This window comes from Notolepis coatsorum, assembly GCF_963971535.1.
Source record: "Notolepis coatsorum genome assembly, chromosome: 14".
NCBI lineage: Eukaryota > Metazoa > Chordata > Actinopteri > Aulopiformes > Paralepididae > Notolepis > Notolepis coatsorum.
Window position 1 is genome coordinate 114,154,464 of NC_140178.1, and position 13,248 is coordinate 114,167,711.

Sequence of the window (13,248 nt, forward strand, 5' to 3'; positions counted from 1 at the left end):
TCCCTCGTGGGGATGCTGGGGTCCCAAAAGGAGAAGGGGAGACATGAACTGTATGCAAATTCTAATGTGGAGCGAATACTGGAGAAGCTCCCTCCAGCCCGCCAAGAGCGTTTTCAGCGGCAGAGAGACCACCGTGATCCCAACGGTCCAGAGCCATCCCTCCTAGACCTGGCCGCTTTCCTCGCAAGGGAAGTTAGCAGCCTACGACTGGACACATTCGTGTGGAGTGGATCTAGCCCAAGAGATGGACCTCGGAGGTCCAACGATAACCGCCGGTCAGTGACAGTTATGCACCAGGCCGAGTCAGTGCCGCAGCACAAGAACCACAGCACCCCCCAGACCAAGGGAAAGTGGAAGATTGTATGCCAGTACTGTGAAAATGAACATTGGCTGTCTCAATGTGACACCTTCAAGAAGCTGACCGCTGACGAGGTGAGTCAGTGGATCAAAGCCAACCGCCGCTGCTTCCGCTGCGCGCGCAGCCATATGGCAGCTGAGTGCCGCCTAAAGAAAAGATGCAGCAAGTGCGACGGCGCCCACTTGGAGGTCCTACACGACAGCAACAAGAAGAAACCCGTACCCCCAAGCAGCTCGAGAGTGAACGTCATGTACATAGACCCTGCGAAGAGCGGGAGCTCCCGAGTGCTCTTGAAGGTGGTCCGAGTGATCTTAAGCTACGAGGACAAGGTCATGGACACTTACGCCGTCCTAGATGATGGGTCAGAAAAGACTCTCCTCCTCGCATCTGCCGCAGCCCAGTTGGGCCTGCGGGGTAACAAAGAAACAATGACAATCCGTACTATTCAGCGAGACCTGAAAACCATAAAGGGCAAGAACGTCTCATTCAAAATAGCAGCGGTCGGGCAGCCCGAGAAGCGGTACAGCATCACTAAAGCATTTACAGGCCATGACATAGGTCTGTCAAGCTACAACTACCCCATCCCACAGCTGATGGCGAAGTACGAGCACCTACGCAGACTACCTATACCGCTTATCGACGGCGCCACACCGACCCTGCTCATAGGCTCCGACCACGCGGACCTCCTTGTCCCAATCGAGGCGGCCCACATCGGACCCAAAGGATGCCCAGTCGCGGTCAAGACCCGCCTGGGCTGGACGCTCCAAGGCCCTCTCTCCGGGCCTTCCAGCCAACCCACGTCTACACGCTGCCTGTACGCAAAGGTGAGCGACACAGGCCACTCTCTCGTACAGCCCGTTGAGAGGCTATTGACATTAGACGAGAGGCCTGTGAGAGAACCGTGGGCTCAAGAAGAGGGAGTTCCGAACTCCACCCCCCTCAGCTGCGCTCCAAGCGATGTAGCTGACCTCGAACCCAGCACCCCAAACGACTTCTTGATGGGGCGGCCGGAACCGGCCCCTCCTCAGACGGGGTACAGACCGAACAAGAGGAACAGACGGAGGATGTGGAGACACAGCCAAGCACAGATCAACCAGTCTCAGGCCTGCTTCCTCCTAAGCTCCCTACCATCCCTTCCAGCCCGTCAGAAGCGGGTCAAGGACAGGGACAACTTAAAAGTGGACACAGTCGTTATGATCATAGACCAGTCACTACCCCGAGCTATGTGGCCGGCCGGCCGCGTAAGCAAAGTGATCACTGGTGCCGACGGAAAGGTCAGAGCGGCAGAAGTTATTGTCCAGGGGCGGACCTACACCCGACCCGTGGCGAGGCTGATAGAGTTGCCGAGGCTCCCTGACTCCCCTGATGACGACCATGACCCACTGACTTTGTAGATTGACCTACTCCTCACAACAGACATTGAGCAGTTGACTGGACTATTAATCTGTCTCCCTTAACTAATTAGGTGCGGACTAATTAGGAGGCGGCTGTTGTGAAGGGCCAGATTAAAACTGAGAATCTACCTTTATTGTTTTATGTACATTGTATATTATTTATATATACACGGAATATCCCTTTACCTGCGTTCAAACCATAGTAATATTCACTTTCCTTATGAATAATGCCCCCCTGACGGCGGCGCCAGGCAGTCTCGCACTCAGACAGGTGCAAGGGGCGAGTTTGGGGCATGTCAGAACATGCCCGGAGACAGCGTATTGATACCAGACAAGGACTGAGGTTTGAAACTAGATAATCATTTAAGTATATATGCTGGCGCAGGTGCGCCCAGCAGTAGTTCATCAAGTTCGTCTAAGCAAGCAGTGTGACAAGTTCAGTGTGATTCTAATGGAGTGAGAAGCAGTGCATCTAACAGAGCGTTGAGAACATGTGCGAATAGAATAGTAAAGTGTCAGAGTTTAATGCAGTAACGTCAAGATTGCAGAACCATTACTGGTTGGATTATATTGATTTGGAACGTGTTACCCGGAGAAGAGCTTCGTTGATTTCCACTATCGTTTGGGATTCAACCTCGTGAGGATTACAACTCGGGCTGGCCTCGTGGACGGAGGCTGGCTAGCTGTCATCAATGCTATCGAGCATTTGGATTACAATTATTGCCTTGCTGCTGATCAAGGGATTTACAAGGACCGACTCCTGTACCTGGAGTCTCTTTATTCCTCATTGAATCAGACTGAGTATCCGAACATTCCTCTACCCTCCAGGCCTTACACCCCCGGAGGGAACCCATTGTCTCCAGGCGGTACCAGTGTTGCCCTATCTATTTGCTACTATACGACAATTACGACAGGTGGTGTCAACTTAGACCCATCGTAGGATTCCTGCTATTCTTAGTGACTCATGCTATTCTTCGCCATACAAGCGCGACCCTAATTCTCATTCTGTAACCTAATGTTGCCTAATAATAATAAATTACCCTCAAATACAATTTCTTTGTCAATGCCGTGTTCTTGTGGGTGTTCACCATCTATATTTGATGTACTGTCTGGCCAGTAATTAAAGTACATAACTAGCAGTGGTTTAATCTATCACAATCTTTAATACAGTCAGGGTTTTGTAACCCCTCAGTTACACTACTACTACTACTACTACTACTACTACTACTACTACTACTACTACTACTACTACTACTACTACTACTACTACTACTACTACTACTACTACTACTACTGTTGTGAAGGATCAGATTAAACCGAATATATATATTTATTTATGGATATATATTTAATAGTATTTGTATATCGTTTGATATCCCTTGTATATTCCTTGTACATATACACTGAATATCCCTTTATTCTACTACAGCCCATAATAGTTCATTCTCTTATTGGACAAAAGGACCAGGCGCCAGGGACAAGCCCCTGACGTTCAAGTTCAAAGGTACCGACGAGACATGCCTTTACTAGCCTCAGCTCCGCGCAGGAATACGGCTACCGAAAGCAGAGCGGCACTACTTGTCCACTGTGCATATAAATATGGCGCAAGAAATGTAGAATTCCTCTTAGTCCTTTACCCTTCTACCCAACTAAGTAACAAGACGTGAAGCCTCACCCCACGATACCACGTGCGGTGTAGTACGGCCTGTTTGGCCTTAGAATAGCAGTGAGACCTCGTGCAAATTAATAGCTGAATTGCCAGAGTTTGGCACCGTATTTCTATTAAGTAATAATAGTCTATTATGTATGGTGCATCGTTCGGTTAGAGTTCTAAAGTGAGCAGCACCCCCATCGTTTCCTCGCGTTATCTAGAGTCTTAACCAGGCTGGGCAGACCACGCGTGGTGCTTTCATCCGAGGAGTTCTGGGCGAGGACGAGTGGACCTGCACATTGGATTACCTACCCCGACGACTGCTGAGCCCTATACGGCATGGAATATCTATTTGCTTTGGTGCTTTGATTTGTGGAGCGGATAATCGCCAACACCGGTGAGTGTTGGATTTACCCCGAGAGGAGCCAAGGTGAGACGGCGCTCAGACCAGACTGAGGTCTTCGTTGTGGACCGACAGCGACAGCTACAGCTATCGTCTACAAGAGAGCCCAAGTGTATTCATCTGTGGATCAAGGTTCCACAGGCACTGTTTTCTGTACCTGAATTCTCCCTGGAAATCGTTGACCAGACGGGATACAGCCGACGGCTCTCCTACCCCCCCTACTGGCTTACAACCGGCGGGACCCCTTCAGTATATTATCCAGCTATAATCATTAAGTGACCTTCGCTATAATTCCCTAAAAGCCAGGTTGTATACTTGCTTCCTGTGTAACCAGAGATTGGACATTCAGTGTTGATTTGCATACAAGTACTCATTTGCCTTACAAGAGCATTCAATTCAAATCATAAATGTAATAAGTAATTATTATATGTACCTTTTGCTATATATTAAATATTTGACTATTACCTTTGTGTGGACCTGATTTCAGCCCCAGAGCCGACGAGCGAGTGGACCTGTATACCGGATTATTCTACCGACGACAGCCCGCCTTCCCAGGCACGGATTATGCTTTGTATACATTGATTATTCCATGGATAAAGACCCCCGACACTGCCGTGTGTTGGAACCCCCCCCCCTGGAGAGGACGCAAGGTGAGGAGACGCTCTGCAAGACGAGGTCGCTTCACGTCTCTCCTCCGTGGACCGGATGACGCCGGCCCACAAAGAGTCCACCTGCTTTCATCTGTGGTCCAAGGATCGCCGGCGCATTGAACGGCACTACAGTGGGTTCACCTGGGATACCCTTGGCCGGATGAGGCAGACGGATTCTACCCCCCCCCCCTTCCTACTCCTGTCGGCTTACAAGCGACCGGATTAACCCCCTCTAGTGTATCCAGTATATAATCATTAAAGTATCATTGCTGTTATTCCTTAATTATTCCAGGTCGTATATGTACCACCTGCGCCTTCAGAGATTGGACATTCTCTATTGATATACCGACGAATACTCTTGCCATAAAAGTGCATACTAATTCCATTCATAAATGTGATTGATTTGATTAAGTGCTTGCTCTACACACCATCGCTGTGTAGAAATAAAGACCTATTTCTAATTCGTACATTTGTGTTGGATCCGTTTCATCTACGTGACAGTGTTCATCATAATATATTTATGCCGTGTACTGGGTGGCCGAATATTAAGTACAAAGGTAGTGGTAGTAAGTATCATATCTAGTAATACAGTCAGGGAATTGTACCCCTCAGTTACAATTGGTCCTTCGAGCCGGAGGGTAATTAGTGTAATATTAATATAGTGTTATTAATATTGAAATGGCCTATGATGAACACTCCACGAAACGATCCTCCTAACCAACGCCCGCAGCGCGAACGACGGCTCCCTCAGTACTTAGAGGCCTACGCTGTCAGTCAACAACCTAGTCTTCTACTAACAGTAAACGCGGTAAAACTAGAAAGTAAAAGTATGTCTAACCCCAACGCCCAGACTACCCCGACCATAGAGGCCCCTACGGGCTCTAATGTAACTGACCAAGTTCACGGTGGGGACCAGTGGGAACCAGACATGACTTCACACCCCGCCAGTACTGAAGAAGTAGTCCCCGATGAGTCCCGGGAGGAATACAACGCTACCGAGAGAGAACTCGGCACGGAAGAAGACGGGGAGAGCACCGTGGAGATAGAGCTCCAAGGCTCCGCAAGGAGTACCCCGAGGGAAGGCTCCCCTATACAACCGCCTTCTCCCAGCGAGGCAGAGAGGACCCTACAGCAGGCCTTCCTCATCAGCCTGAACGCCGCTGCTGAACGCGACCGACTGCAGATCCAGCAGCGAAGCGAACACGAGGAGATACGTCTAGAAATAAGACGCATTCAGATGGAAGAGAATGTGGCCCGAGAACGAGCCGGTGCTCAACGGGACGCAGCGCGCGACAGACAGCAGTCGCAACTAATAGAACAGCTGATCAGACGGACAACACCCTCTCCCTCCGCCAGAGGCTCCAGGAACTCGTCTAGACACACCTCCAGGGCGGCATCCCCTAGCCGAGTAAACAACCCTGAACTTGACCAACAGACGAGGTCTATACCCCCCACAGACCACCTCCCCCCACCGGTCCAAGCGAGACCTAGCAACCGGGAAGGAGCAGCATATCCTGTGGAGAGGCTAAACCAGAGACTACAAGCACTGGATGACCTAACTGAAGACGAAGAGGAAAAGGAGGAGAACCACGCCCGAAGACAGCACAGTACTCTACCGGACCAGGAGGTCCGGTACAGCCCAGGCTATACTCCCGCGGAGCTGCGCTACAGACCCCCGACTCTATACACGGGTGAGCACGACGCCCGACCCGCACCGAGGAACAGCACCTGGACAAGCGGGCCATGGTACACTGCCGGTACCAGCCCATACCAAGGAGCGGGAGGAGACTCGCCTAGGAGGCCTCTCCCCCAACGCTCGCCGATGTATCCACAGTCAGCGTCATACATTGGCACGCCTATGGTACCCGACTTCACCCAAGAGAACCGGGCCCAGTATACAGAACTCCGCATGTGTCTGGAGACCATGTTGGTGGATGTATTGGATGAACGCCACAAATACGCCATCCTACTGAAGCACTTAAAGGTGCCCCGCGCACATAATATAGCGCTCGCCTACGCGACTTCCACCACCCCATACACAGCAGCGCTGGTAGCATTGGACCAGAGGTATGGGCGCATATGGGATTACGTGATCCAGGAGATCCGACACATCGACCGCTTACCCCCAGCAATAGACAATCGAGCACTGGACGACCTGTCCATCAGAGTGCAGTCCCTGGTAGGGATGTTGGGAGCGCAAAGAGAGAAGGGGAGGCATGAACTTTACGCCAACTCAAATGTGGAAAGGATTCTGGAGAAGCTGCCGCCCGCTCGTCAGGAGCGCTTTAGGCGGCAGAGGGACCACAGAGACCCGAATGGCCCCGAACCGAACCTCCTCGATCTAGCAGACTTCCTGGCGAGAGAAGTCAGCAGCCTACGGCTAGATACATTCGGACGGAGCACCCCTGGCTCCAGAGAAGGAACCAGACGACTAAATGATGGAAGAAGATCGGTGACCGTGATGCACCAATCGGAGTCAGTACCGAGCAGCAGGAGCCACAGTACCCCCTCCAGAACGGAGAAGTGGAAGATAGTGTGCCCCTACTGTGAGAAAGAACACTGGCTAGCGCAATGTGACTCCTTCCCCAAGCTGAACGCGGAGGAAGCCAGTCAATGGATAAAGTCCAACAAGCGCTGCTTTCGCTGTGCGCGCTCACACATGGCAGCCGAATGCCGCTTAAAGAAAAGGTGCACCAAGTGCGATGGAGCCCATCTGGACATACTTCACGACAGTAACAGACGGCGCCCTTCACCCGCACCATCCAGCCGCAAAGCGAGCATCATGTACATCGATCCCGCCAGCAGCAGTGGAGCCCGAGTACTCCTAAAAGTAGTGCGTGTGACACTAAGCTACCAGAATAAAGTCCTGGACACTTACGCCGTCCTAGATGACGGGTCAGAGAAGACCCTGCTGCTCGCCTCCGCTGCGGCCCAGCTAGGGCTGCGGGGAAGCGAAACCCAAATGACAATTCGGACAATAAGACGAGATTTGAAGACGATAAAGGGCGAGAATGTCTCATTCTCTATCGCAGCAAGCGGCCAGCCTGAGCGACGGTACCAGATTACAGACGCTTTCACCAGCCAAGAAATAGGACTGTCGCGGTACACATACCCCGTCGCCAAGCTGATGGAGAAATATGCACATCTGCGCAAGTTACCGATCCCGCTCATAGACAATGCTATGCCGACCCTGTTGATAGGCTCCGACCATGCAGACCTCATTGTCCAGATAGACCGGGTTCATACCGGACCCCGAGGCTGTCCTGCAGCAGTCGAGACCCGTTTGGGATGGACTCTCCAAGGCCCGCTCGCCAAATCTCTCAACCGAAGTACAGCCACTAGATGTCTCCACTCCCGAGTCACAGAGGGAGAAACCGCACTCCTGCAACACGTAGAGCGGCTATGGACCTTGGAACAAATGCCCTTTAAGAACGGAAAGAAAGACATTCGCTCTAAAGATGACATTTACGCCATTCACCTCCTCGAGACAGGGACCAAGAGAGTCCCGGTCAACGGCGTGTTGAGATACGCCACGCCACTCCTGCGGCGAGAAGGAATGCCTACTTTCCACGCCAAGACAGACGCCACAGAACGGTACCTGCTGAACACGGAGCGGCGCTTAGCCAAGAACCCCGCCCAAGAGAGTGTATACCGCGCTGAGATTGAGAAGCTCATCACAGCGGGACACGTCACAAAGATGGACATTAAAGAGGCTGACCAGACCACTGAATCGTGGTACGTGCCCCACCACAAGGTCCATCACAACGGTAAAGACCGCATAGTATTTAACTGCAGCTACCAGATCGGATCCCAAAATCTGAATAAAGAGTTACTGCCCGGTCCCACACTCGGCCCCTCCCTACTCGGCGTTCTACTCCGCTTCCGCCAGGAAAAGGTGGCCATCAGCGGGGACATTAAAGGAATGTTCCTGCAGGTGAGATTAGTAGAGGCGGACAAGCCCCTGTTACGGTTCCTATGGAGAGAGAAGCCAGGAGATGAGCACCCAGCCATCTACCAATGGGAAGTCCTCCCCTTCGGAACGACGTGCAGCCCCTGCTGTGCTACATTTGCACTACAGAAACATGTAGCAGAGGACCCAGCAGCGGACGAAGAGGTCCGACACAGCGTAAAGAACAGCTTCTACGTAGACAACTGTCTACAAAGCCTTTCAACCCAAGAAGAAGCCGAGGCTCTCCTGATTAAACTCCGCGCCTCATTGATCAAAGGCGGCTTTGATCTCAGGCAGTGGGCCAGCAGCGATCCGCAAGTACTGCGCAGCCTCTCCTCCGAGGACAAGGCAGCCAGCAGCGAGACCTGGATGGCTACAATCCCGGGAGAAGCCCAGGAGATGACCCTGGGATTGGTGTGGCGATTCAAAACAGATTCGCTTCACTACAGACACAAGGCCCTGACTACGGAGCAGGGAAGGCCGGCGGCGGCGCCGACCACCAGACGGAGTGTGTACACAACACTCGCCCGACAATATGACCCGCTAGGATGTATTCTACCGTACACCACCAGGGCAAAAATGATTGTACGAGCATTGTGGGACAAGGACCAGGGCTGGGACGACCCCATTCCCGCACACCTTGCATCCACCTGGAGAGAGTGGGAGATGGAGCTCCACTCACTCCCAGGCGTTAATATGCGCCGAAGCTACTTCCCACCCACGGTGAGGCCAGAGACATGTAAAATGGACTTACACGTCTTCAGTGACGCCTCAGAGGTCGCATACGGATCAGTAGCCTACTTGCGGGCCCAAGAGAAGGGAGGAGAGATCTACACAGCATTTGTCCTCGCCCGCTCGAGAATAGCCCCACGCAAGCAACAATCTATCCCACGTCTAGAGCTCTGCGCAGCCCTAGCCGGAGCGCACCTAGCCACGCTCATCCAACGTGAGCTCACCATACCGGTGTCTAGAACAATCCTGTGGTCAGATTCCACAACGGTACTCGCCTGGATCAAATCGGACTCATGCAAGTACAAAGTCTTCGTGGGAGTCAGAGTCACCGAGATTCAAGACTTAACCGAAGAGTTAACCGGAGAAACAGAGTGGCGCTACGTTGATACAAAACAGAACCCAGCTGACGTCATCACCCGGGGGATGCCCCTGGATGACCTCACCCGTCGCAATGTCTACAGTGACGGCCCCGCATTCCTAAGACTCCCGGAAGGACAGTGGCCCATGCCTATCCCGAGGGAAGCAAGTCCCCAGGAGGTGGAAATTAAGAAGTCTGTGTTCTGTGGATTGAGCACCGTAGCCTCCACCGACCCTAACATAGACGATTGCACGTCCATAGAGAGTGCACAACAAAGAACATTCCTGCGGTACCACCCGGAGTGCAAGTCCCCCGCTGATATGTCAGCAGCTAACTACGAGGAAGCAGAATTGCTTCTACTGCAGCGAGCCCAGAGAGACTCGTTCCCCGATGAATTGGCCTGTCTACAGGGAGGAAAGCCCGTCCCATCCGACAGCAGATTAATTCATCTGGCCCCCGAGAGCGACGCTCATACCCTCATCAGAGTGGGTGGTCGCCTACGCAGAGCCCCCAATCTACCGGATGACATTAAATACCCGATCGTATTGAACAGCCGACACAAGGTCACAGAGCTGATTATAAAGAAATACGATGAGGATGTACATCACGCAGGAGCAGAAACAGTCCTCACGGAGATTGAGGGAGTATTGAACTCTAAGCCCCTCGGCTACGTCTCCAGCGATGTGGCGGATATCGACCCAGTTACCCCCAACACACTCCTGATGGGGCGGCTAGATCCTGCATTACCCCAGACAATGTACCGGCCTGAAGAAGCGAACGGCCGACGAATGTGGAGGTACAGCCAAGTATTAGCCGACAAGTTTTGGAACAGTTTCCTACTGCACTACCTACCGTCTCTACAGACCCGCCAGAAGTGGGTAAAGGAGAGAGACAATTTGACAGAAGGAACAGTCGTCATGATTATTGATCAATCACTGCCCAGAGCTATGTGGCCGGCCGGCCACGTAAGCAAAGTGATCACCGGTGCCGACGGCAAGGTCCGAGCAGCTGAAGTGCTCATCCAGGGTCGCACTTACACCCGTCCCGTGGCGAGGCTCATAGAACTGCCTCGACTCCCAGACACAATCGATGATGACCATGACCCTACAACCCTATGACTTTGTGAAGTTGACTGACCCCTACAGCAAACCCTTATGTGTAAATAGACAACGCGATTAATCTGTCTCTGTTTAACTGATTAGGTCTGGGACCAATCAGGGGGTGGCTGTTGTGAAGGGCCAGATTAAACCGAATATATATATTTATTTATATATATATATTTAATTGTATTTGTATATTCTCTAATATTCCCTGATATCCCTTGTATATTCCTTGTACAATATGCATTGAATATCCATTCTAGCCTACTGAACATCCCATAATAGTCTCCATTCTACTATTGGTCGAGACCTTGGTGCCAGGCTGCCATACCCCTCAGACCCAGTTCAAACGTACCGCTCCACATGTACGAACAAGTCCTAGTTCCGCGTAGGAATCTGACTACCGCACCACTAATGGGACTATTTGTTCATAGTGCGTATATATACTGCGCTACTAAAGTAGGACTTCCTTTTCAGTCCAGTTTCTTACCCTCCAATAGAGTCACAGACGTAAAGCCTCCCCGCGACGCCACGTGTGGGAGTAAGGCCAAGTTCGCCTACCATCGGTATTGAGACATCGTGTATATTAATATTTGAATAGTCATATTTGGCACTATATCGTCGAGTTGGACGTAGTCTATTAAGCTAATAATAGTCTGTTAATATATAGTGCTTCGTGCGGTGAGAATACTACCGTAGTCAGTACCCCATCGTTTCGGGCAGAGAACTGGCTGCTTACCCAGGGTGGTTTACCCCACGTGAAGCTGCACCCGAGGAGCCCCAGAGCCGACGAGCGAGTGGACCTGTATACCGGATTATTCTACCGACGACAGCCCGCCTTCCCAGGCACGGATTATGCTTTGTATACATTGATTATTCCATGGATAAAGACCCCCGACACTGCCGTGTGTTGGAACCCCCCCCCCCCCTGGAGAGGACGCAAGGTGAGGAGACGCTCTGCAAGACGAGGTCGCTTCACGTCTCTCCTCCGTGGACCGGATGACGCCGGCCCACAAAGAGTCCACCTGCTTTCATCTGTGGTCCAAGGATCGCCGGCGCATTGAACGGCACTACAGTGGGTTCACCTGGGATACCCTTGGCCGGATGAGGCAGACGGATTCTACCCCCCCCCCCTTCCTACTCCTGTCGGCTTACAAGCGACCGGATTAACCCCCTCTAGTGTATCCATTATATAATCATTAAAGTATCATTGCTGTTATTCCTTAATTATTCCAGGTCGTATATGTACCACCTGCGCCTTCAGAGATTGGACATTCTCTATTGATATACCGACGAATACTCTTGCCATAAAAGTGCATACTAATTCCATTCATAAATGTGATTGATTTGATTAAGTGCTTGCTCTACACACCATCGCTGTGTAGAAATAAAGACCTATTTCTAATTCGTACATTTGTGTTGGATCCGTTTCATCTACGTGACAGTGTTCATCATAATATATTTATGCCGTGTACTGGGTGGCCGAATATTAAGTAAGACAAAGGTAGTGGTAGTAAGTATCATATCTAGTAATACAGTCAGGGAATTGTACCCCTCAGTTACAACTACTATTACTACTACTAATACTACTACTACTACTACTACTACTACTAATACTACTACTACTACTACTACTACTACTATTACTACTACTAATACTACTGCTATTATTACTACTACTACTACTAATACTACTACTAATAATATACTACTACTACTACTACTACTACTACTACTATTACTACTAATACTACTACTAATACTACTACTACTACTATACTACTACTACTACTACTACACTACATACTACAAAGATATGTAGTGAAAGGTTAGCCTTATGTAGTGTGGTCTCTCTCTCTTCCCTCTCCCCCTCTCTCTCTCTCTCCCTCCTTCTCTCTCTCTCTCCCCCCTCTCCCCCCCCCCTCTCTCTCTCTCTCTTCTCTCTCTCTCTCTCTCTCTCTCTCTCTCTCTCTCTCTCTCTCTCTCTCTCTCTCTTCTCTCTCTCTCTCTCTCTCTCTCTCTCTCTTTCCCCCCCCCTCTCTCTCTCTCTCCCTCTCTCTCTCCCCCCCCTCGCCTCTCTCTCAGGAGTGGCCGTAATGAGCCGTGTCCGGAGCAGCCTCTTCCTCGTCGGGTGTGCGTGAAGAAGATTGTCTCCCTGACGGAGCTGGATCCTGACGTACTGGACAGCATGTATTCACTGGGCTGTTTCCGAGACAGAGTCAAACTCACACAGGACCTGCAGTGTGAAGAGTGAGTACACGCAGTACAGTGGCAGGGTTCGCACAAGGTCCTTGAAGTGCTTGAGAATTTTGATGAAAAAAAGTCAATGCATGGAATTCCTTGAAAACAGCAAAAAAAATTACAAGGTGCTTGAAAAAAAGTAATTGAAATTCAAATCAACCATTCGTATTGAACGTTTTGTTCATCCATGATGAAATTGTTTCTGAATCAAGAAATCTGTGTTTTTTTTTATCTAAAGGAAATTGGGTTTAAGCATAAATATTGGATCCCGATTTTTTTTCAATAAACAAAAACAGAATTTCAAAGTGAATTGTATCCTTTTAAATGACACACATCCAGACACATAGTATACAGACAGGGCCGCCTGGGAGAAATGCGAGGCCCTGTGCGAGATTTAACGTGAGCCCCCCCC

At 50.7% G+C, this 13,248-nt stretch overlaps 1 protein-coding gene across 1 annotated transcript in view; it reads left to right on the forward strand.

The window, feature by feature from the left end:
* Positions 1-13,248, forward strand: part of LOC311240726 (serine/threonine-protein kinase BRSK1-like) — a gene marked incomplete at both ends in the record, with an annotated part of 237,882 nt that overhangs the window by 113,648 nt on the left and 110,986 nt on the right. Inside the window, one exon of the mRNA XM_084329299.1 lies at positions 12,681-12,845. Within this exon, the coding sequence (XP_084185425.1) occupies positions 12,681-12,845 (165 nt within the window). The remainder of the gene's footprint in view (positions 1-12,680; positions 12,846-13,248) is intronic.